The sequence below is a fragment of the Rutidosis leptorrhynchoides genome, chromosome 2 (assembly GCF_046630445.1).
Source record: "Rutidosis leptorrhynchoides isolate AG116_Rl617_1_P2 chromosome 2, CSIRO_AGI_Rlap_v1, whole genome shotgun sequence".
Lineage (NCBI taxonomy): Eukaryota > Viridiplantae > Streptophyta > Magnoliopsida > Asterales > Asteraceae > Rutidosis > Rutidosis leptorrhynchoides.
In genome coordinates this window covers 694,275,492-694,303,386 of record NC_092334.1, presented here as the reverse complement: position 1 = coordinate 694,303,386, position 27,895 = coordinate 694,275,492, and the positions used below count along the sequence as shown (strand labels likewise).

The following is a 27,895-nucleotide window of genomic DNA, read 5'->3' as shown; positions in this document are numbered from 1 at the left end:
AAAACCGATTCCAAAAAACCAAAACCGAACCTAAACCTGTTTTGAAAAAACTTGCTAAAAAGCCGTTTTTAACCGGAACTAGTACAAACAGGTTTTTGTGCACGTCTACCGTTGAAGGCGTATCAAAAACCCAATTCAATTACTCCGTACAATCTAAGCTTAAAAAGTGTTAAATAGAAGATGAAATTAACGAATCGGAATCAAAATCAGAAATTAAAGAAGATATATTATTTGTATATTTTCATTTTTGTTTGTGATTTTATATTGCAGTTTATAATTAGCAGAATGGTAATTTTACCCCTTTGTTGCATTTAAGATGAGCAATATTCACAAAATCTGTAATGTAAGATCCAAAGTTTTGTTTAGTTTCAGTATATAGTAATAATTTCCTGAACACAAATATTCTGAAATTCAATATAAAAGAGAATCAACCAAACAATTGAAGTGAAAGGTATATAACTTTCCAAAGTACATTAATTGTTGTATATTTAGAACACACTACAATCTGAGTTTTCTGCCCATACGGGTCGAAGCTCCATGCCATGTACAATAAGACCACATATAGTTCCTTCATAGCATTTCAGTTTCCAATTTATATGAACGTGATCAGCATTGAGCTCGTTTGAGTTGAATTCTCTCACAATAACTTCCATCAATCCATCATCTCTCAGCTTCGGAACCCTTTTAATATTATGTAAATTTAGTGTGCTTGGGGTTCGAAAATATAAAAATTCGGTGATTTTGTTTTCCCGTATTTTCACTGGACACTGCAGGCCTCGGCATTTTTCTGCTAGCGTGAATATCAGATAACACCTGTAATCTGTATTTGGAAACAATTCTCGACTTTTAATCTGGCATTTGATCCGAAATACTTGGTCTGATAGAAACTCAGCCACCTCTTCAAATCTACATATATGATAAAATTTTATGTGATCGAGTGAGTACAAACCTAGGAAACTTTTTTTGTCTTCCAAGAAAATAAGAACCCACTCGTAAAATGAGATATTAATTCGGATATAAAATAGATAAAGAGTATTTGGTTAATAAAACAAACCTGGAACCAGGAAGAGATTTCCAAACAAAACACTTTGAGTCGGATAATATCATTTTTGCAGGAAGCATGTGAAATTTCTTCAGGTTCGATTCACTTTGTGAGCTCATCTGTTTATCAAAAAATTGAGTCAAGTAGGAAACTAATATCGTATCATATAAAAGAGTAGTTATATATTCCTTTACATTTGTGAATACATAATCATCTCAAGATAGCCTAGTGGTTGGGCATGAACTCATAACTTTAACTTTTAACATTTGTGAATATATAAAAAAAAAACCCAATATTCTCGATATATAATGAAAACAAACCTTTTCACCATCTTCTAATTTTGTAGTACTATCGTTATCATCAATCGGTTGCACGCCTTGTTTCTCATATATTTCAGGCTGCACATGTCTGAACACTTTAGAGCATGTTATAAACTTGTAATGCACAACAAAATATTGTTGACACATGCATTTACAGTGAGTGTTATTTCAATTTTTTCAAATGGCAATTGTAAACGAAAGAAATAAAAAAAATGAAACAGAGAGTACCTTTAAACTCGCATCATTGATAGCTCGAAACTCAATGCCTTCAATATATGCCCCACTCCCGCAATAGTAGCGTGAAAAACTTTTCAACTGAACTTTAAAATCAGTATATTTCTCGTCATGTAAGAATCGACACAATTCTATCTGCATCCATTTATCTTCTCTCCAAGTTGCAAAGTAGGCATGCAATGTTTCACCTCCCAATTCGTACTTTAGGTTTACATACATTGGATGACTTGAGAGTTTTCTTGGATCGCAGGGTTTGAATATAAGATATGCTCCATAATTAACATTATCAGATAGAATAACAGTGTTTATCTGGATTTGGATCTTCAGATTTGATATATCTAACATCTTCACAACTTTTGGAAACCTGTAACTCCTGCAAGTATGAAATTCAACTATTACAAATCCTTCTAAATAGCCAAACCAATTTCAAGGATACAAAATTATTAAACAACCATCTTTCGTCTTGTCACATAGACACATGCATGTTGGAATTTATTACTCCTTTTATATAATAATGCAGTAAGTGTATTACCTTTTTAAAAAGATGTCTGTTGGGTTTAACCGGTTGAGCTGCGTAAACATTTGCAAGGTTTTCTAAATTTGGGTTTAATTGAGATGTAGGAATTTATTTGTTACGTATCAATTAATAGTTTGATAGTTTTTATTTTTAGGTAGCATCGACCTAAAATGGGTTACGGGTGTCCATGTTATTTGTTAGTAAGATTTGGTCAATATAAATACCAAGTGCATAAGAGAACATGGAGTGGTTAGGAAGTTATGTGACGCATTCATATTGTATTGTATTAGGCAATTTCAATCAAATAATATTTTCAGAATCGTCCTAATATTGTTTGGCTTTTGCACCTTATTTTTCTTTGTTAAATCAACGTTACTAAGGGCTTGTTTCCAACAATGTATAGATCCAAAACTACAACCTAAAATAGGGGGTTAGAATGGGATGAAGGAAGTATTTGAAAAAGATTGAAAAGCATAACACGCAAAAGGAATAAGAAGGAAAAAAATAAACTCGTTCCACCAGTGCTCTCCACCCGTCAATATACTGTTGGTAACTTAGTATAAGAGGGATTTAGACTACAGTTGAAAATGGGTTAGGAGGTACGGTGTATACACCCATTAAGTGATAGACTACCCGGATCCAAAAGTAGCTTTCTAACTGTTATGACTGGTTCGAAATTTTAATAATTGACCAAGTGTTTCATGCTACGTCGTCTAGACAGCTTTGTGCTATGTCTTCTTAGTCAGCATAAGTTCTTGTGCGGGGTCTTCTTTGTCAGCACAAGTTCTTTCTGGTGAGTCTTCATAAAAAAGACTTGTCAATTTTGACGGATTATCACTAAAGTCAGCACAAGTTTAGTACTGGGTATATAGCACGAATTTGATATGTTGGAAAGGACGGTAGAATTATTCTAGTAACTACTTTAGCTATAATTGTGGAAAAGATAATTCTTGTAACCGCATTGACTATAGTTATGGAAAAGATTATTATAGTAACCACTTTGAATAGTATGAAAAATGTTTATGAAGAGTAAAAATCAGACAACTGATTCGAATATATCTTCTTCCATAATTACGGTTGCCTAGAAATACAAAGACAATTATTCATGAGAAAGATATACACAATACCATACCTAAATACTCTTCTCCGAAAGGGTTCTTTGCTTATCTGTCAAAAACAAGAACATGATCTCTGTCTTATCCCAAAGTGATATTCATGTAACCCAGGCAATAAGGGTTGAATAATTACTTTCGAAAACTGTAACCACAATTCAGTGATATATTCTATTATCGATTATTTACCCACACGAACTATAAAACCTTTCAGCAATCGAAAGTAATTATCTGGTATAATCGATGGCGGCTACGATGAAGCACATGGTGACGAATTTCTCCGAGAAGTTTGAGGGAATTGATTTTCGAAAACGACAGAAGATTCACTTTTTCCTGAGTAGCATGAGTGCGGTATATGTACTCAGCACAATAATTCATGATGATAGTGATGATGCTACTGTTGAACAAATTCCAAAAAGGAGCAACGATGACTACATCGCTCAAGGTTTAACTCTCAATGGTATGAGTGATTCCCTTTTTGATATTTACCTAAATATTTAATCTGCAAAAACTATGGGACTATTCAAAAACCAAGTATATGTCCGAGGATGTTTCTAGTAAAATGTTCCTAGTGGGCAATTCTAATAATTACAAGATGGTTGATTCTAGACCAGTCATGGAACAATACAATGAGCTCACTCGTATACTTACTCATATACTTGGTCAATTCACACAACACAAGATGCACATGGATAAGTTTATTCAAGTCTCGAGCATCCTTGATAAACTTCCTCATTGATAAACTACCTCCCTCTTGAAAATAATTTAAACATTCTTTGAAACATAAAGAGAAGTTATCTCCTATTGTGTTGGGTAGCCATCTGCGTGCGTATTGAGGAATCCTCAGGCTGCATGATAATGACAAATCAAAGAGTAACGAAGTTGCTGGTACGTGTCAATATGGTGGAACATAAAAGGTTCACTGGTAATAATGATAAAAAGGGCAAACATAAGTATCAAGGTAATAACAATGCTGATCCGAAAAAGAAGTCTAAATTGAATTGTTAGAAGAGTGGTAAATCTGGACACTTGAAAAGAGATTGTAAGGTTACTTTTAGCACTAACAAGAGATCTATCACAAGCGGTTCAGGAAATGGTTCTAATAACCAAAACCCAAAAGATTAGAAGGTGGAAGTATGAACTATAGTTTATCTTATAATGGATTTCCTTCGGTAGTAGACACTGATGATACTCTGATGCGAGTTGATAAACCAATGTTGAAACCAGATGTACAATGGGAAGTCTAGACACTTACGTGTCAGACATAGCATGATGTGTGAACTCATCATGAATGGGGCGATTTCTATAGTGTTTGTGAGATCACATTTAAAATTTAGCTGATCACTGCACGATGGGATTGGCTAGAGACTTGGAAAATTTTTTGACATGGGGATGGGTTTAAAGTCCACATAAATATGATTATAAGATCCCCAATTCCCTCGTGATGAAAATAAGTAGCTGGATTCAATGTGGAAGGCTTATGATTAGAAATTGGAGTACATAATTTTGTATCATCCTAAGTTAAGGTATGTACTCGGACCTGTTGAATGTGAGGTTGATGTCTAGCTTCTTAATGGGTATTTGAAGGTGCATGACTAAAGTGAACTACTTATGAGAATGTGAAGTTTTGTTGCTTCAACAAAGCTTGGACTTTTTCTTTGGATACATTCATGAATGGATATAGACATAAGGCTTGTAAAGTGTCAGAGTGTATTTGTAAACTAATGTGTATGTTATTTTCAGTTATTGGGTTGAAGGGTTCAATTTTTAGAACATCATGATTCTCGAATATTTGGAATGTGTAACATACTAAGGTAAAAATCTTCAAGATATTTTCATTTATGCATGAGTTTTTTCTTAATTGTTTATTTCTCATATAACGAATTGAACTAAATTGGAGAGGATTGTTGGTAATTCAGTGTGTAATTGAGGGATTTAGTCTTCACTTGAAAATGTTAGGAATTTAAGGACCCAACAACGATCACCAATCAAAAGATTGTGATCCCACAAACGACAAACGGAAAGAATAAAGTAAAGAAACGTAAACGACACAAGAAATTATGTGGTTATATGCAATCAGTTTGATTGCTTTAGTCCACGGCCAACTAGAGTAATTTTTTTGATATTTTTGTGCATATTGTTTAGGGTAACAATATGATGTATTTATAATAAAGAAACAACTTAGGGAACAAGAAACAGCAAATCTGTAACATTCCTTCCCTTCAGCTCAGGGCCGTGTCGCGGCTAGATGGGGCCGCGGTGCGCCTCAACGGCAAAAACCAAAAAAGTGAATTCTCCAAACTTGACCCTTGTTCACGTACTAGGCCGCGTCGCAGTTAGAACGGGCCGCGGCGCGCCTCCCCTATTTTCTAGTTGTTTTGATATGCTTCACACATCTAACAATCTTCCACTTGAAGATAGTCAAAACATGACTCAATTGTCAACCCAAAAACTAACCATTTCAACCAAGAACATCGAACCACCTCTCATACCGCCAATCAAACATGGGACACGCAAACTCAACATCGCTGGAAGAGCTGACTTTCGATACAAGGTCTTCAACACTACTTGTCAAAATCTAACATCAATAACCCTTTATCACTCTAGTCGACGTCTTCTATTTTCAGTTAACAAGAAGACCAGTTGAAGCTATGCAAAGCTTCAACTTCCCGATCGTCACCACCTTATTACACATATCAGCAGGATTCTCCGTACTAGGAATTTTCTTAACAACTAAAGTACCATCTTCAATGCGTTCTCTAATAAAATGATACCTCAGTTTAATGTGTTTCGTACGACCATGAAACACCGAGTTCTTCACCAAATGAATAGCATTTTGATTATCACAGTACAAGACATAATCTTGTTGAACTCGTCCCAACTCCAGCATATAATTCTTCAACCATACAAGTTTTTTACATGCTTCTGCTGCTGCCATATATTCGGCCTCCGTTGTTGAAAATGTAACACAACTTTGAAGTTTAGACATCCAACTAACCGCCATCTTACCAACCGTGAAAACATACCCCGTAGTGCTTCTACCCAAATCGTTACAACCACCCAAATCAGCATCAACGTACCCTCTCAAAATGGAATCACATTTAGTGAATTGCAATCCCATTTTATAAGTACCTTTCAAGTAGCGCAAAAGCCACTTTATACCTTCCCAATGCTCTTTACTCGGATTAGACATAAACCGACTCACTACTCCCACTACATAAGCTATGTCGAGTCTTGAACAAATCATTGCATACATAATACTACCCACTGCCGACACTCATGGAATTTGAGCCATCTCCTCTTTGTCTACTTTCGTTGTAGGTGCTTGACTTTTTATTAACTTTAAAGTACCGCCTAAAGGAACGGATCTTGCCTTTGAATCACCCATGTTGAACCGCTCTAACACTTTCTCGATATACTTGGTTTGAGACAAAGTTAAAGTACCTTCAACCGATTCCTTTCAATACTCATTCCGAGTATCCGTTTAGCAGCCCCTAAGTCTTTCATCTCGAACGCATGAGACAACTTTCTGTTCAACCTATTGATCTCTAACATATCCGATCCTTCAATCAACATCTCATCAACATAAAGTAACAATATAACATAGGAGGACTTGAATTTCTTCAAGTAACAACAATGATCCCACTCGCTTCTTGTAAAGCCACTCCTTGTCATAAATTCATCAAACTTCAAGTACCATTGCTGTGGTGCTTGTTTTAACCCATACAGACTTTTCTTCAATTTGCAAACTCATCTCTCTTTACCAACTACCTCGAAGCCCTTTGGTTGCACCATATAAATCTTTTCTTTAAGATCCCAATGTAAAAATGCGGTCTTTACATCTAATTGTTCTAGATGTTAGTCATCAGCACCAACAATACTCAAAACTAATCGAATAGTAGTCATCTTCACAACCGGCGAAAAGATCTCATTATAATCAACTCATTCCCTTTGTTGAAACCCCTTAATTACCAACCGAGCTTTGTACCTCTTTTTTCCGTTCAACTCATCTTTGACCTGAAAGACCCATTTACTGTGAAACGCCTTTTTCATTGGAGGTAATTTCACTAAAGACTGTGTCTTATTCTTGATAAGTGACCCCATCTCTTCTTTCATAGCAAGCTCCTACTGTATGGATTCTTTAGATTGTCTTGCTTCAAAATAACTCTCGGGTTCACCATTTTCGGTATAGAGTAAATAGTTTGCCGATGGAGAAAACCTAACAGTAGGTTTGGGCGTTCTACTAGAGCGTCTCAATGGTAGAGTAACGGGTTGTGGTGATCGAGTTAAGTCACCATCATCCCCACCAATAGAGCTCTCATCATTTTCGGAGTTAGCACCACTCTCCGAATCATCTCCATCACTTTGATCCTTACCGTCAATCGGCAATTCAATAGTTCCCGAACTCCCACTAGAACCTGTATTCACATCAACAAACTCATCAAGCATAACCGGATTATGATTAGAATTAACCGTTACCTTCGTCCCATACAATGAGCTTTCATCAAAAGTAACATCTCTACTACGAATCACCTTCCTCGCCTCATTGTCCCAACACCTATAACCCATGTCATCCAACCCATACCCGATAAAAGTACATTTTCTTGATTTAGCTTCAAGCTTGTCTTTGTCAATGTCTTTGGTTTTCACATACACATTACAACCGAAAACCCTTAAGTGAGCCAAACTCACCTTTTTACCGGTCCACTCTTCCTCTGGAATTCGAAACTCTAACGGTGTTGAGGGTCCCCTATTAACCAAGTAAGATGCAGTATTCACAGCATCTGCCCAGGACATCTTGGGTAGACCCGCATGTAACCTCATACTCCTAGCACGCTCATTAAGCGTACGGTTCATGCGTTCGGCAACCCCATTGTGCTGTGGTGTTTCTGGAACAGTTTCAACATACGAATACCATGTTCCGCAAAATAGCCTTTAAATTCTTTATTGTTGTATTCCCCTCCATTGTCAGATTTCAAGCACTTAACTTTCAAGTTTGTCTCGTTTTCAACAGCAGCTCTCTACACTTTAAAAGTAAAAACACATCAGATTTAACTTTTAGAAAGTAAACCCATACCTTTCTAGTGGAGTCATCAATGAAGGTGACATAGTAGTGGGAACCACCATGCAACTCAACCGTTGTAGGTCCATAGACATCGGAATGAACAAGTTCAAGCTTCTCCTTCTTTGGCGCAATCCTCGATTCCCCGGATGATACCTTCTTTTGTTTCCCCAAAGTACATGGCTCACAAAACCCGATATCCACCTTCTTCAAACCCGGAATCTTTCCATTAGAAACTAGCAACTTCATCCCCTTCTCACTCATATGCCCTAATCTTCGGTGCCATAGAGTAGAATCGGCCCCTAAATTACTTGTCACATTAACCTCATCATCATCGAATACCTCGACCATGTATAAAGTTCCCCTTTTATGTCCCGATGCCACGACTTGACCATCCTTTTGAACACGCCATTTGCGATCACCGAAGGTAGTATGATTACCTTCTTCATCCAATTGACCTATACAGATAAGCTTCCTTTTCAAATCCGGAATATACCTCACATATTTCAAAGTCCAATTGGAACCATTGGATATCTTCAATGTCACATATCCAATGCCTCTTATGTCTAAGCGTTTGCCATCCGCCAATCTCACCTTCCCCCGATACGCCTTAAAATTCTTCATCATCTCCTTACTAGGATTAGCATGGAATGATGCGCCCTCATCCATGATCCAGGCTTCAACCGAATTTTCAACACAACACACCAGGGCGTCATCTGTACCCTCGGAAGTGAAGTTCACCCTAGCTTTATCCACCTTTGGATTCTTACATTGAGTGCTAAAGTGACCCTTTTGATTGCAATTCCAACAAACTGCAGATTCTCGGTCCCTAGAGTTATACCTCTTTTTGAATTTCTTACCCTTCTTTGTACCCTTATCATTCTTCCTGCCCCTGTCGGTATTTAAGAGCGACCCTGATGATTCTCCAGAATTCCTCCTACGAGTTTCTTCCCCTAGAATCAAATCCTTGATCCCCTCGAGCTTGAGCTTAGTGGTTCCTGTGGAACTACTAACTGCAGTAACTGTACCCGACCAACTTTCAGGCAAAGACGAAAGCAAAATCAATGCCTGAAGTTCATCATCAAACACAATCTCCACCGAGGCCAATCTTGTAATGAGATTGTTGAAATCATTGATATGATCTAAAGCACATGCACCTTCTTTCATTTTTTGGTTGAACAATTGACGCATGAGAAAAACCTTATTAGCAGCGTTAGGTTTTTCATACATGTTTGTAAGTGCTTTTAAGCACCTAAACGTAGTCTTCTCGTTAATAACGTTGTATGCAATGTTTTTTGCAAGAGACATCCTAACCGCCCCTAAAGCTTGGCGATCCAGGAGACCCCAATCTTCTTGTTTAACGTTATCAGGCTTTTTCTCTTCAAGTGCAAAGTGTAATTTTTTCTGGTACAAATAGTCTTCTATTTGCATCTTCTAAAACCCAAAATCTTTCCCATCGAACCGATCAATCCTAAACGTTCTTTCTTCTGCCATCACGCCCAATACAAACCTTGTGCTCTAGATACGAGTTGTTAGGAATTTATGAACCCAACAACGATCACCAATTAAAAGATCGTGATCCCACAAACGACAAACGGAAAGAATAAAGTAAAGAAACGTAAACGACACAAGAAATTACGTGGTTATATGCAATCGGTTTGATTGCTTTAGTCCACGGCCAACTAGAGTGATTTTTATTGATATTTTCGTGCATATTGTTCGGGTTACAATATGATATATTTATAATAAAGAAACAACTTAGGGAACAAGAAACAGCAAATCTGGAACATTCCTTCCCGTCAGCTCCGGGCCGCGTCGCGACTAGATGGGGCCGCGGCGCGCCTCAACTGCAAAAACCAAAAAAGTGAATTCTGCAAACTTGACCCCTGTTCACGTACTAGACCGCGGCGCGGTTAGAACGGGCCGCGACGCGCCTCCCATGTTTTCTATTTTTTTATATTTTTCACACATCTAACAGAAAATGCGTTAGGAGTTATGGAGTGTACACCAATTAAGTGATAGACTACCCGGACCAAAAGTGGCTTTACATTTCTAACTGTTATGACTTGGTTGAAATTCGATAATTGACTAAGTGTTTCATGCTATGTCTTCAAGACAACTTTGTGCTATGTCTTCTTAGTCAGCATAAGTTCTTGTGCTATGTCTTCTTAGTTCTGGTGTTAGCCTTCTTAGTCAGCAGAAGTGTTTAGCTTGATCTTCATAAAAAGATTTGTCAATTATGACATACTATCATGAAACTCAACACAAGTTTAGTACTAAGTATGTAACAAGAATTTGACACATTGGAAAGGACCGAAAAATTATTCTTGCAACTACTTTAGCGATAATTGTGGAAAAGATAATTCTTGTAACCTCCTTGACTATAACTATGGAAAAGATTATTATCGTAACCACTTTGAATGGTATGAGAGATATTTATGAAGAGTCAATCGACCGATTGATTCGAATATATCTTCTTCTATAATCATGGGTGCCTATAAGACAATTATACATGAGAAGATATACACAATACGAAACCTAAATAAAGTGTTCTTTTTTTCTCCGCCAAAAACAAGAACATACTCTCTGTCTTATCCCAATATCTTATTCGTGTAACGCAAGCTGTCGGCCAAGGCTATATACTCGTTGAATACATCAGTGTAGCGTGTGTGCAGCCCAAAACATATAAAGGTATCACAATCACAAACATGTTATTGCCTCAAACTTTTGTGGCCTGAAATCCATAGTCCCTCTAAGAAGTTGGTCGTGGAGGGATACCTTCACATAGCTAGTTAGCAGGCTGAGGTCTCGTTCGTTAACAAAATTAAAGAGACAAATCGCTTTGCCAACTAACAACGGCCATGCACCATCACCTATAGAATCAAGAAAGAGCTCTCAGCCTGTCAATCCTTATTATGTCACCAATCCTTACTATGTCTGGACATGGTAAGTTTTCCGGTGCTTAGTCAAATTAAGCCGCAAGATCCACTCCTGGCGGTGCCCTTTCGTCAATTCCTTTAAGTTTCAGCCTTGCAACCATACTCCCCCTAAAACCCAAAAACTTTGATTTCTCATAAGGTGCCAACGGTGTCCCAAAAGCAACATTATAATTAGTTTCGGAATGTGTTACCACGATCCAGTGAAATATCCGTTTTTGAATTATTATACCCTACACGAATTATAAAACCTCCAACATATACCAAGTTGGATGAGCTTATAAGTTATTTCTTATGAGAGCCATTAGTCCAAGCAGATAAAATTTTCCAAATGTTCTAATAAGTAAGCAAATAAGTTGATAGGCTCATTCATCCATATTCATATACCCAATAAACCTCATATAGCGAGTGGTCGCCATGGGATTAGTCAAGTTGACCGTTTGGATACCCAGGTTATATATATATATATATATATATATATATATATATATATATATATATATATATATATATATATATATATATATATATATATATATATATATATATATATATATATATATAGTTTAGTTATGCATTTTGTCTTGCTGCAAGCAATTAGTTGTACTGTAAAATTAAAGGAGCTAACTTGATCAAAGTAGATTATCGAGTAACAGGTACACCAAACTTCATATCTAAATTACCCTTACAAACTTAACGCTTGTAAATAACTGTAAGAAAAGTGCTATTTAGCATACGAAAGTACATCTAATATGTTAGTGTGTGCTCAGAGACAAACGAACCTTGGATTTTGAACAGATCTTGATTTACGTGATTTACGATTTTCATACCCGAACCATGTTGCTGATATGGCTGCATTTATTTCTTCATTGTTACTTAGAAAAAACCACTGACACATAAAATGAAACACCTCCGTTCAAGTTAAACTGCAATAAATGATGTACATCTAAACCCACAGGTGAAATTGGGCCACCACTTGTAAGACTTAGTTTTCATTAAGCATTTTGTACACACCCTATAGTTCTTGAGCCAGTCCATTCTTTTTGTAGGTAAAAAAATCATTTACACAAAGTTTTAAAAAAAAAAACAAAAAAACAAAAATAACAAATATATGATGATATGAGAATGGGCTTACTTACCAGTTTGCCTTCAATAAGAGGAATTCCTTGGTGGAACATCTGATAGAGCTCCTTCCAGGTTTTGCCTTCAAATATATCCGGGGTTCCGGTTATCTCTATTATTTCTTTATAATCTATGGGCAGTTTGGGTTTCCATATTTCAACACCCTCCTGTATGCAAAGATAAATAGATAAAAAATAATTAGAAAATATATGTATCATAAACTGAATCTAAAACAAGAAAACGTTTGAAATGCATGAAAACTTACTTGATATTCCAGTAACCTTTTAAGCTCTACCACCACCTCGTTTGCTAATGGCCGATTGTCTGGATTAGTATTTAAGCATTGAAGGGCGATCGTTGTAAAATTTACAAGTGAATTTGGGTCAATTTGTCCCTTTATACCCTCAAATATCCTTCTAACATCATTATACCGAGTTAACACATTGACTGGAGACAGACTATAATCCTCCCAGACCTCTCGCGATAACAAACTCCCACCCAGCAACTCAAGTAGAACAGCACCCAATGAATATATATCCGACTTTCTAGTTAAGACACCATTTGCTCCAGGTTCCATATAACCCAGTGAGCTGTAAGCATGATCACTGCTGGATTGCTCAACTTTCTCATGTTGCCAAACTTGGACGCACAACTCTAAATTAGATATTTTAGCCTTGAAATCGCTATTCAATAGAATGCAGGCACTTTTGATGTCTCTATGCATCATTAGATATTTATTCCGTGCACCATCTGTATGTAGAAAATCCAATCCAGTTGCAACATCAATTGCAATCTTGAGGCGTTTCATCCATGTAAGACTAGCATTGTCCAAATGCTTACTGAGTCTTTCATTATATCCATGCTCATAAACAATGATTTTTTCATCCATTTCGTTACAATACCCTGCAAGACCGATGATACACTCATGCTTATACTTGAAAAGAATTCCAAGCTCTGTCCAAAACTCAGGAAGATGCTTTGGATCAGATTTCCTATCCCAACGCTTTACAATAATGGTCTTACATCCATTATCATCGGGAAGTTCTCCTTCGTACTGCTTCCAAAATCTTCCGGTTCCAACACAGTTGTTTTCACTGAAATGTTTTGTGGCCAATTGTATCTCATTAAAGGACATTTGGAATTTGTCCTTACCATTTTTCTGTAATATAATGAAAGTTAAAGTCGCATTTTCAGTTACATTTAAACACACACAAACTAAAACTAATGCTTTATCAATGATGTTCAAGTATGACACATCTATGGTAGTTAAATATTGAGAATGGTTACTTACTTGAGATTCGAGTGATTTCTTAAGTTCTTTTATGATGTCTCCCATTAGTGGACGTTGAGCTTGAGTTTCTGCCAAACACTTATATGCAATTCTTATAAACGTTTCCAGAGATTCTTGATCGACCCCTCCGATTTTATGAATAATGCTGGCATCAGATTCGGTAATTCTAGGATCCATCAGATTTTTCAATCTTTCCATATCGAAGGGTTGACCTCTTACTATTGATGGAAGCCCAGTCTGATCGTTGTCATTGTAAATTTTATCATATGCCAATCTCCCACATAGCAGTTCAAATAGGACTACTCCAAAAGAGTAGATATCTGATGCTTTTTTCAACTTACCTCCTGGTTTGATATATTCTGGATCCAAGTACAGATCTGTCCCAGCAATGTGTTTGGTGACAAGGGTACTGCCTTGTTGATTTGCATCGCGTAACTTGGAGAGCCCAAAGTCTGCAATCTTTGCCCTCCAATTTCCATCCAAGAGAACGTTTGCACTCTTTATATCACGGTGTATTATCGTTTCTTTTTCCTCTGTACTTGTATGTAAGTAACTCAATCCTTGTGCAATATCAATACTTATTTGTATACGTCGAGCCCAACTAAGATTTATCAGGTTATCCGGGTTTCCAAAATAGCTGTCAAGGCTTCCATTAGAAGCATATTCGTAAATGAGGATCATTTCAGGATCATCGTCACAATAGCCGAGAAGAGAGACTACGTTTGGATGATTACAATTACTTAGCAGTTGAATTTCTCTTAGAAACCCTTGTTTTCCTTGCTTGTCTTCTCTCCTAGAGATGCGTTTAATAGCTACTGTGCTATGTGCCCTAGGAAATTCACCATCATTCTTAGGTTCGATTGCGGATGAATTTGTTACATCAAAATGATTAAGCTCTGCTTTGTAAACGGCACCATATGCACCTGACCCAATTTTACATATTTGGGAAAAATTTTGGGTGGCCGAGTGTATATCACTCAATCGAATTTTCAAGTGATCCACATTTATTCCCTGCAGCAAACCCATGCAGTTTATAAAGACAGGTACATTAAGAAACCCCAAAACAGAGTAAGGTAATTCAGAATTGTTTTTTTTCTTCAATAACTACATTCTTTCTTCGATCCATTACATTATTGTATTGAGAAGAAATAAAGCCATTTTTCAGTCACACATTCTGTTAATTCATGTTATTCGTGGGAAACCTCCTTATGGATTTTGTAGAGTATCTAAAACGAGTAATATATTAACTAATACAACGCCCACAAAACGTTAAGGTCCCAAACACCCTATGAACTTGACCTATTTCATGTCAAAAAAATCCGAAGTTTACAATTATTTTTTTTTATTTTATAAAACGATTCAAACTTAATTCAATAAAAAAAATTTAGTTTTACATCTCACAACAGTGGAGAATTCGTTAACTTATCCACAAAAGGGTTTTGTCAAACAAATGGTATAATTCATCAAATATTGTGTGCTCCCGGAACAAAATGGGGTAGCTAAACGTAATAGTCATATCATTTTAGAAATACCTCGGGCTCTACTAACAGAATCTAGTGTTGTAAAAAACAGATTTAAACGGTAGATAGAATTATAACTCGTTCCTTTGATTAATTCGATTCGGCTCAAAAAAGGTCAATTACTAATTAATCGGGTCAACCACTAATAAATTGGTCCAACCGCAATTTAAACGGGTCAAAACCGAACCGATTAATCGGTCAACGTAACTATTGAAAATAACCAGGAATGAACGACCTTTATTACCCAAATAAAAAACGGTGATCAAAACAGTTACTCAAGCTTTTCAGAGTGATTTCAAACTGTTGAAAAAAATTGGTTAAATGTGTATTTTCACCAATGTTTGAACACAAATAAATATATAATGAAGTGATATATATTAATGACTATTTAGTGGGTTGTATAGTCTCTAACGAGAGCTTTACAACGAACTAAAGTGTGTTCAAAACGAATTAATGGTGAATGAGATATCGAATCTCAAAGTCGCTTGGTTGGTACAAAATCTGAAAGGATTTGTAATTTTGAAATTTGTCCCACATAGAAAGTGGGATCAAACTTAATGTTATTGTTCCAACTATAAATATGAGCCTTTAGGGATGAAGAAAGACACACCAAAAATTGTATAACCATTCTTATACAATGAGTTTTTCTCTTTGGCGCAACATGGTCTCCCCGTTCCGGTTACCTTTCACACAAGTGTTCAAGTCCGGCAGTAACCTGCTTCGGACTGGTGTACCCTGGGAACAGACGTCGAATTTATTTAAGGGAATTGTGTCAAACACAAGCCCAGTTCAACTATAATATTGGTTAGATTATTACGTTTATAGATATTTACATACAAAATTAAACATAATTCTATGTTTTATAATCGGATCTACAATGTTTGTAATATTTATATGATTAAAATCTTTATTTAATCTGCTGCTGTATATTTGCATATAAGATGAAACGGACCTTATTATAATTCGTTGTCAATTTGGAAGCATGTCACGTGTACAAACATATATGATCTGATGATATGACTTATTTTACTAGTTTATAACCAGCATTTTCGCGGAACTTAAATATAAATATAATACGTAAAATAAATCATAAAATAATTTGAGTTTTAATTAAAAAGACAAATCACTCATGGTTATGGACGAGAATGCCAAATACTACTACATAATGTCATGAGTCTACTAAAATAGTATTTTATTACGGCTTTAATGGTCGTGATTTATATCAGACGTGTAAATTATACCAGTTTAATTGCCTCTCACATTAATTTTTTTTACATGTCTGACCCGCGTATTTTTTAATGAGTTAAATTCTTTTACCCATAAATGTAACCGGCGGATACCAAAGACATGTATATTATAAATTATTAATTATTAATATAATTTAATTATCTCTATCATTATTCCTATCCCTTCCCTATCCCTATCCCTATTATAACATAAGGAAAATAATTTAATAGTTCATAATACAATAAGGAAAATGATAAACGTAGCACTTAGGGCTATGTTTAAGCATACCATAAATAATATAATTTCCTTTTTATAATTCAGACCTGCTATGAATAATATTATTGCCAAAATTATATAAGGAAAGTCGATATTAAAAAAGGAATAATTATACTTTGTAATTAATTAAAGGAAGTTTACAAACCTAATTATGGTAAGCTTAAACGTAGCCCTAAAGGCTACGTTTAGCATTGTCCATAAAATATTGTGCAAATGAATTTTAGTTTAAGTTGAGTTTGTTCATAACGTAACAGAATCTAAACTATTGTCATTAATGAGCCTATCAACTGAGTTTGTGAAAATTAATAATTATTTTAATTATTTAACAACGTAATACTGCGTATAAGTTAATTATTTAATAATTAAAATAATAGTAAAATAAACAATGCTTAAGTAATACGGAGTAGGAGTATATTTGGACGAAAATACTTTTTTCACAAAAAAAATTCACACAATTTCACCCGCACTCTGACTTGGCATGCTGACATAGACATCATCTATAAATAATAACCGCCACCCTTTGTTTTAGGTTATATATCTCTACTTTTTAGTTAATTACTAGTATTATTTATTTATTATGTATTCATTCCCTTTTAAAATAACATCTAAATCTAAATATATGTAAATAAATAATAATTACTATCGGCGATATCTCATTTTCTTCATCATCATCGTATACTATTTTCATCGTCAACAATATGGTTGAAAATTCATGATACTCCTGTCATCTAATGTGTTTATCATCATTTTCTTCATCATCATCGTATACTATTTTCATCGTCAACAATATGGTTGAAAATTCATGGTTGAAAAGAATGGGCCAATAGCCTAGTGGCGAATGACTCACTCTCCCTTAGGGGAGGTGAGGGTTCGATTCCCACTAGGTGAGTATTTTCCAAATAATTGGATCAAAAACCATTCTTACCGGGCCCAAATGATCCCTTGGTCCCACGCATGCGAAGATTGAAACAATGACAATGCAGGTTCGTTTATCGGGCCTGGCATGCTGTGGAGAAATGGGTGATGGTGTTTCGCCAGGCTCCAGTGGGCTACCGGGGACCGCTGGATGGATTGACAAAGTCAACACAGGGCTAACATGTCCCTGCCGATACACATGTTTTGAAACAATCTAATGTGTTTATCAACTTTTGTTTGCTTTTATGGTCCATGTCACAGATTATAATGTTTATTATTCTTGTTGATTTCCATTGCAACCAACTTAACACTATGGTTGAAAAGATTGAAACTGGTGACCAAGAAATTAGCTTTTTTCATCCTCCATTAATTCAAATTTAATAATTGTTAAAAAGATTGAAACTGTATATACTACTTAGAGGTCGGTAAATTTTCAAAAGGTAGTGTCCAGAAAATTATGTTTTATGGTAGTAAATAATTTATGGTAGGTGTAATTCAGAAGTAAAAAAAACTAAACGTGTTATGTAATAGGAAAAAGGTAAATGGAATAATAAATACTCCCTCCGTCTCAAAATGATTGTCTGGTTTGACTTTTCTTTGGATTTAAGAGATATGTGCGGATTGTCCATTTTGCCCTTAATTTAATTGATTAAGAATTACTTAAATTGTTAATGGGTTCCAATAATAGAGGGGATTTAATTGAAACTTTAAGGGATATTTAATGTTATTTTGAGTAAGGGGCAAATTTTTTGCAACAAACAAAAATAGTAAAGTAGACAATTATATTAGGACGGAGGGAGTAATAAATAACTAAAAAAGTAGAGATAAAAGGGTGTGGTAGTTATTAGGTAAAATTATTTGTGTGGGAATAGCAATTCTCATATTCTATATACTAGTTTTCTGAGTCCGTGCGTTGCACGACTTTTGTATAAATTAGTATTCGATAACGTTAATATTGATATTTATCAAATATATAATACAATTATAATAAAAAAATATTTATTACTGATAACATTTGTATCGAAAACATTAGTATTGAATGCTAATGCATAGATTATGAGCCCGTCCGTGACAATCATTTTAACTTCAATTGACTAATAATCGATAAAAACCCAAACATTAGCTCCTAAAAGTTGTTTTAAAACCGGTCGTGAAGAGTAATATTTTATGTACATCTTTAATTATATATGTTTTTAGTACAAACTAATTCTATTATGTCAAAATCAAACGAAGCAGAGCGTACATACATCTAAATATCTGTAAGGATTATCAAATAACTATTTTAACTTCAATTGACAAACATGAGCTCGTGCGTTTATATAATATTTTACAAATATTATATTAATATTTATATAATAATTATATTAATATTATAAATATTAATACAATATTTATAATTATTAATATAATCTAACATTAATCGTTGTTTATATTCTTATATATATATATATGGTTATACTTATATAATATAATATTTTAGGTAATGAAATTTGTATATTAAATTAAATTAGGAAATTTAATAATTTCATTAATATATGGAAATAACTGATAGACTGACACATGGCAGAAATAAATGAGGAGTTGACACATGGCTGAAATTAATCTGGAGTTGAGATGTAGGATTATTGAAATGCGCTTTATATATATGTATAGATACATACATCGTAATATTATAATAATAGCTTTATATTTATGTATAGATACATTCATCGTAATATTATAATAATAGTAGGATATATTACATTATTTAATTATTAATTATTTAATTTAATAGAATTGTAAGAATAGTGGAATCTTTCAATATATGCAACTAATGAAATATTAGCTAATAATCTAACTTACTGGTTAGATTTATTTTTTAAATAATGATCTGAAGACTGAGAATAAATATGTTTTGCTAATTACCATTTTATTATAATATATATAGAGATAGAGATATAGAGATAGAGATATATACACACACACACGCGCACACACACACACACACACACACACACATATATATATATATATATATATATATATATATATATATATATATATATATATATATATATATATATATATATATATATATATATATATATATATATATATATATATATATATATATATATATATATATATTCTTGATTGTGGTTGAAAGTTATTTATGAATTTTTATATGTATAGATTATATATATTATGTACAATTATTATATATAAAATAATAAATAGTTATTTAAGGATTTTTATTTTATATATATATATATATATATATATTTATATTTATATTTATATCAATTATATATACGAGTTATGTATGAACATGTATAATAAACAACTACAACGCCATATATATATATATATATATATATATATATATATATATATATATATATATATATATATATATATATATATAAGAAAAAGTTATTCTTGATTGTGGTTGAAAGTTATTTATGAATTTTTATATGTATAGATTATATATATTATGTACAATTATTATATATAAAATAATAAATAGTTATTTAAGGATGTTTATTATATTTATATATATATATATATATATATATATATATATATATATATATATATATTTATATTTATAACAATTATATATACGAGTTATGTATGAACATGTATAATAAATAACTACAACGCCATATCAAGAATATGGAGAAGAAATAAACAACCACAAATGTGTCGGTTGTATTATAATAATTAGTTGGTAAATAATAATGGGAAAGAATTTTTAATATATGGAATGAAAAATTAAATTATAATATATTATAATTAATATATTAGGTTATATTATATTATATTATTAGTTTTATGAGTTAGTAGTCGATAACGTTAATATTGATAATTATCAAATGTAAAATATGAGTACATTGAAATGAATAATAACTTGTTTAAATTTGAACTCAACGGGTTACACTATTATTCGAAAAATAATTGTATATAATAATTCTAAAATAATATAACTTGGACTTTACTAACGTTACGTTCCATGAAAAATTTTCAATATACTCATATTTTTTCTAAATATTACGTAGCATATAATATATATATATATATATATATATATATATATATATATATATATATATATATATATATATATATATATATATATATGAAAAGATATTAATATTTAGAAAAAAAATTAGACATTAAGATACTAATACAACTCAAAACCATTTTGAAAATTTGTCAACGTCACGGGCTCTTAAACTCAAAAGAAATTTTAAAATTTGTCAACAATAAGGGCTCTTAAAATCAAAAGAATAACTGTTTTAAAAAATCAATTAATTTTGTACGATTATTCTACTCACCGTACAACGCATAATTTTAAAAATTTGTCGACACCACGGGCTCTTAAATAATTTTTTATATTTTTCATATTTTTTTAGTATCGCTATTTATATACCAATATGAACTGCAAATTATATTTTTTGCACGGATTTTTACACACCCGTGCAACGCAAGGGCTCAAAAAACCTAGTGTATATATATATATATATATATATATATATATATATATATATATATATATATATATATATATATATATATATATATATATATATATATATATATAAGTTCAAACGAGAACCACAAAAAAGACGAGAACTGACGATTTATAAAGATTTTCGCATGTAACTAGATTGAATTACCCATAAATGTTGATGGAGAGTAAAAATGAACATAAAATAGTTTGAAAAAACTTATATTTTACCTATATAATCAAATGTATAGTTTCTCGTTCACATGTGCATATTTATTTCTGAACATGTGAATACTTTCATATAATTAACATTTTAACATGTAATTTGTGGTAATGAACATATGTTTGTTGATAATATGAGCATTAATTAACATTTGCATGTAATTTGTTGCATTTAAATATTTAAAAACTATGAAATTATAAAGTTCTCGCAGTTCTCGCCATTTTTGTGGTATATATATATATATATATAGAGAGAGAGGGGGGGGGGGGGAGATATATATTATATAAATATACTAAATTGCTTTATAATCATATACTCTACCTTGAAAGTTATAATTATATACGCATCTATTATTGAATCTATTGATGATTTATGGTTTGAATTTTTTAAGTATAAAAAGCATGTATGTATATCGATATTGATAATGATCTTGACCCTTTCTATATTTATGGTACATATTTATTGCTATTATTATGTGTATATATGCATCGTATCTAGCATACCCACATACTTTAAATATTTGTGATGTATATTTAAAAATTAATATGTGTGTAGAACATATGCATCGTATCTTGAATTGAGATTGATTTATAATTTTGAATAGGATTTTGTTGTAGTTTTCGTAATCATATTTTAATGGGCAAGTTATGGAAAATATCTATGCTATATAATCTATTTATTTGAGTTATATAGATTAGTTATATTTACAAGGATATTGATCATTACTTTTTTGCTATTTACTAGTTAAGATGTGAAATATAATCGATACTGTTATTGATTATCTATATAGTCATATAAAGCTCTAAAATGATGATGTCATCATTAAGTTAATTACTTTTTAATTTTCATAATGATGATGTCATAATTTTATATTAATTTAATTAAAAAATAATACGAAATCTTTTTATAAAAGGAAATACTAATCTCTCCAAAATTGTAAAATTTTCTACATAACACCCAAATTTTAAAGCATACTGTACAACTTTTATATAATAATTTTATTATAATTTTCTAAAAAAATTTAAAAGGCATTTATTATTACTAATAATTATAATTATAATTATTATTATTATTATTATTAAAAATATAAATATTCAGCTTTGATCGAACTTTAATATTATTATTTACTTTTAATATAATAGTTATAATTATAATTATTATATTATTAATATTCAAATATGAATTCTTTTTACGAAATTAATTACGTTACATATATATTCGAAAATACATGTCTCTATATGTTTGTAAAAACAACGAAAAGTTTTTTAGTCGGAATCAGTGGTTCCACATGTCATTAAACTAAATGATTTTAGTATTTATATTCACTTAATACCTAAAACATATCGTTAAACTGTTCCGTTAAAATAAACCCGTAATTTCATAGGTCATTTCATCACTAGTTTATGTAAACATGATGAATAATTAAACTATTGGTGGGTTTGTTTGCTGCATATGTACTATTGGTATATGGTCATTAATTAAAATATTTGGTGCATATGTACCAATCATGGTAAACAGACTCTTAAAGTCAACTTGTTTGCAATATAATAATCTGTGTATTATGATTATGACTTGTATGCATGGTAGGTTAATTGATGGAAGTTCTAGTGTAATTATATACGATGTATATGCATATAAATCTTTATTTCATGGACTTTAATTTTATTATATATTGTGATGTGATTTTTAAAATATATGATATTATATCCTATATCCTATATTTAAATTATAATCATATATCTAGCATGAAACAAGATAGAACTTTATTATAATCTGCAATTTATTATTTGTTGATTATTAAAATTGATGTTCCCTTTTTGAATGGAAACTAAGCCCCGAGAATTCAACCTTCAAATCGATCAACTGTGTTCACGAGATATTTTATTCCGCTAATATTGTCACTGTTAGAACAGTACCACCAAAGTAGAATGTGGTTCTTTCTCATGTTGAGAAATTTGGAAAGTTTACCGGTGTAAACTTTAAACGTTGGCAGCAAAAGATGTTCTTTTACCTGACCATGTTGAATCTTGCGAGGTTCTTGACTGAAACCGCTCCCTAAGTTTATGAAGAGGAATCATAATGCTCATGATTGTGGGCGCGGTCAAGGCTCGGAATCATTCGGATTCTTTGTGTCGCAACTATATCTTGAATGACATGGTCGATTCGTTCTATAACGTGTATTTGAATAGTTTTCGGACCGTTTCTCGACTGTTTCCGGACTGTTTCTGGACAACTTTCTGGACTGCTTCCAGACTGTTTTCGGATTATTTTCATACTTTTTCCAAACAGTATTAGGTTATGGACTGTCTTCGAGACTTTATTTGGACAGTTTTAGACTACTATTGGACCTAGTTTAAACTTTTTGGTTTACTCGTTTGGGTAGGTTTACCCGTTTGGGTATAAACATATTAGGTCTACGTGTTTTCGTTATAAACGGGTTAATTTAACTGTTGGGTTTTAACATGTTTGTTATACTCGTTTGAGTTGGTATACCTATTTGGTTGAAACCTGGTTTAACCTGGTTGAGTAGAAACTTGTTTGGTTTAACTCAGTTTGCACACGAAAAAACTGGAACTTTTTATTTTGGGTTGAAAACTCAAATTAGTGCGGTTTACGTGGTACTTACTGTTTTGTTAAAACAGTTTAGCAACTGAAACCTCTGTTTTGCTAAAACGGTTTAGTTCAGTTTATGTATCAGAGTGATGATCTCTGAAAGTAATATGGTTGGTTCGAATACCAAGGAGTGATGAATTGATATCGGGGCTATCTGTCATGCTTGTGCTGACATGTGCTTTTTCAAACCCTAAAAGACATGATTAATGGAGAAAAGCTCTTCATTGATAATTCTGCCACTGATGATATCAATGGTGATGGGATTGTAATCATAAAATATGAACTCGAGAAAGGGACTCACATCGTACAATGTGTTGTATGTTCCTGAGATTTGTATGAATCTAGTATTCGGATGGTTGTTGAACAAATTTTGATTTTAAAATAGAGTTTGAATCTTATAAGGTCATGTTGACCAATAGTGGAATGTATGTTGGATAGGGTTATGCCCTTAATGGTATGTTCAAACTAAATGCAATAACATGGAAGACGTGGTTATGTTAACTTTATATCCATTCGTCGTTTGATAAAACTCCATTGCTTACCAACATTCCACATTGATTCAAACTATACATGTGAAACTTGTGTTGAAGCCAATTTAACGAGATCATCTTTCAGATCGGTTGAATAAAAAATCAAACTGTAACGACCCGGATTTTTCCGATCGTTTTACACTTATAAGATTAATATTTACATAAATTAAAACTTACCAACATGATAAGCAATCTAAATTGTTGAGATTTATGATTTTGAAAAGAGTTTTACATAACGTTTAACCGTCTAGTTTGACCGACGATATCACGAACTATACAATATATGATAATTATACGTTTGTGTATATATATGTATATATACATATTTAACATGATCTAAGAATGTTTTAATATCTCATTTTGTATTAATAACAACAAGTTATAAGTATATTTTGAAACTACTAACTTAAGTTTTCAAAACAATAACAATACGTAACGTTATTTGACATAAATACTTACAACCTATAATGTTTATACATATATCGTATAAGTAATGTATTTAATCACTTTTAAAGACTTAAATACATAAAACCATATAAGTGTATTCACAAAAGATAGCTATATTTGAATCCTCATTCCATTTTTCACAAAATTCTATACGTATACCTAGAGTATTTGTACTCGTATCATACATAGCTTCTATATGTATTTACTAATAGTAAATACATGTCAAATCACCACCTAACCAGCCATTGTACATGCCCTTAGGGCTAGGTAATTGTATTTGGAAGCAATTAGGACTAGATACATAAAATGATTACTTGAAAATTTTGTCCATATACTCCCATTATACACGTTTTTTTTAGTATAAATACATGAGCATTTTTGTTTCATTTTACTTCAATATTTTAGCCAAAACACACACATACTTTGAAGCCTTAAAACCCTTAATCAATTCAGCAAAGTTTTCAAGAAGATCTAGCTTCAAAAACCATACTAAAACACCATAAGAAAATCATACAAAAACACTTCAAGAAAACCTTCCAAGAACACCAACTTACTTCCAATCTTTCATCCACTTCCAACACCCTTTTGATTCTAGCTTCTTACTCCTCTTTTACAGCAATCTTATCCAAGGAACTTGAGGTAGAATCTATGTTCATAACCTTATTTGATTCATATATATATAGCTATCTTATTTTGTGGTACAAAAGTTTAACAACAAGAACATAGTTTGAATGTTTTCAAACTTGTTTGCAAACTAAATAGATCCTTCTAACTTAACTTTTAAAATACTTCAAGACCTGTAATATAACTTATGTATATGTTAATTTAACAAGGTAAAACTTGGTTTTTCAAAGTATAAGTATTTTTAGAAAAATGGTCATTAAATGATTTTGTTGTAACAAAAATGTTTAACTTCATATGTTTCACTAAAGTCTCACCCATGCCGTATGATTTTGAATACAAACCAAGGTATTTACAGTTCATAGTCTTAAAGAAGAACTCGATCCAAGAAGATGGCAATTTGAATCAACGAAAACGGATTTGTAACGAAGAAACTATGACCGAAACAAAATTGGTTATCCTAGATCATTTCAATTACGGGATCAATTGGAAAAAAATTATATAAATCACATATTTCTAAGATAACATGATATTTTATATATATGTACTTATAATTCAATTTTATATGGTTCAGGATCACCCGTAAACAACACGAGAAGATTAATCATAAGATCCCATGATTGTACGCAACACGTCATTTGACAACACCGGTACTTTATGTACGCAACACGTCATTTGACAACACCGGTACCATGGGTCAAGATTAATCTCGACCAACACATATACGATGGGGTTTTATTGATTTCGTTGGGGGTTTTATTTATTTCATTGCGGGTATATTAAACATCTAAAAATGAACCATTAAAATTGAATTACTAACATCGGACTGCTAACTACGGACTAAGGAATTATTCAAAGTATTAAAAGTATAACAAGTATATATTTATAACGTTTGTTTAAAAATGAAAACATATTGATATATTATATATGGATAGGTTCGTGATATCAATCGGAGACCGAGTCAAATTACATATCTTCAAGACAACAGTGAGTATATAGTCCCACTTTTAAACTCTAAATATTTCGGGATGAGAATACATGTATTTTATGTTTTACGTTATGGACACAAGTAACTGAAAAATATATTCTACGTTGAGTTGTACCACTGGCATACTTCCCTGTAGCTTGGTAACTGTTATTTACAGCGGTATTGTAAACGCGAATCCTGTTGATAGATCTATCGGGCCTGACAACCCCAACCGGACTGGACGACCAGTATTCAACGGTTGCACAGTACTTCGTTTTGCGACTACACCTTGGTACGGTGTAGTAAGATTTCATATTAAAGGGAATATGCGACGTGATTAAATGTTAAGTATGGTTACCAAGTGCTCAACCACTTAGAATATTTTTATTGAAATGATTATATACGAAATCTTGTGGTCCATTGTTATAACGCTGCTAGCAACAAACCTATATATCTCACCAACTTTATGTTGACGTTTTAAAGCATGTTATTCTCAGGTACGAATTAAGTCTTCCGCTGTGCATTAGCTCATATTAAGGATATTGTTTGGGACCATTTAAGCTATGATACAAGGACGTTGCATTCGAGTCATTGAAGTTCATTAAAGACTATTGTTATGCAAATGGCAGATTAGATCATTTGGTTGTTATAAAATGTTAGGCTAATATGTCAACTCTCGATGTAATAATAGATTGCCTTTAAGAAATAAATGCAACGTTTGTAAAATGTATCATATAGAGGTCAAGTACCTCGCGATGTTATCAACTATTGTAATTCGTTTTTAATCTATATGGACGATGTCCGGATGATTAGTTTCGGATCCTTTCACAAACCCTTTGATATGATCCACACTGATGTGTGTGATTTGAAAACCATTCCAACGAGGAATGGTAACAAGTACTTCATTACGTTTATCGATGATAGCACGAAGTATTGTTATGTTTATTTGTTGAAAAGTAAAGATGAAACAATTGAAAAGTTTATTTCTTATATAAATGAAGTTGAGAATCAACTTGAAAGGAAAATTAAGGTTGTTCGTAGTGATAGAGGTGGGCAATAGGTCTTACCTTTTGTTGAATTTTTTTTTCTCTTACAAATGGCATTATACATGAATTCATTGCATCTTACTTACCCAAATAGAATGGGACTGCAAAACAAAAGAATAAAAGCTTGAAAGAAATGGTGAATGCCATGTTGGTGTGTTCTGGTGTAAATCATAACATGTGGGGGGATGTCATTCTATCGGCAAATTATCTTTTAAATAAGATACCCCAAAAGAAAAGGATAAAGCCCTATACCGGTTATGGTGGAAGAGAAAACCATCCTATGAGTTCCTCAAAGTGTGGGAGTGCCTAGCAAAGGTACTTGTTCCACTACCTAAGGCACAAAAGATAAGATCAAAGACTGTTGACTGCATATTTATCAGATAT

The 27,895-nt window shown here is 32.6% G+C and overlaps 1 protein-coding gene across 1 annotated transcript in view; it reads right to left on the bottom strand.

Moving 5' to 3' along the window:
- Positions 1-11,258: 11,258 nt before the first annotated feature.
- The window catches only part of LOC139890392 (receptor like protein kinase S.2-like), a 28,742-nt gene continuing 12,105 nt past the window's right edge, over positions 11,259-27,895 (bottom strand). The window contains exons 3-6 of the mRNA XM_071873277.1: positions 13,637-14,647; positions 12,611-13,504; positions 12,363-12,512; positions 11,259-11,456 (exon numbers count right to left, since the gene is read on the bottom strand). Coding sequence (XP_071729378.1) covers positions 11,259-11,456; positions 12,363-12,512; positions 12,611-13,504; positions 13,637-14,647 — 2,253 coding nt within the window. The remainder of the gene's footprint in view (positions 11,457-12,362; positions 12,513-12,610; positions 13,505-13,636; positions 14,648-27,895) is intronic.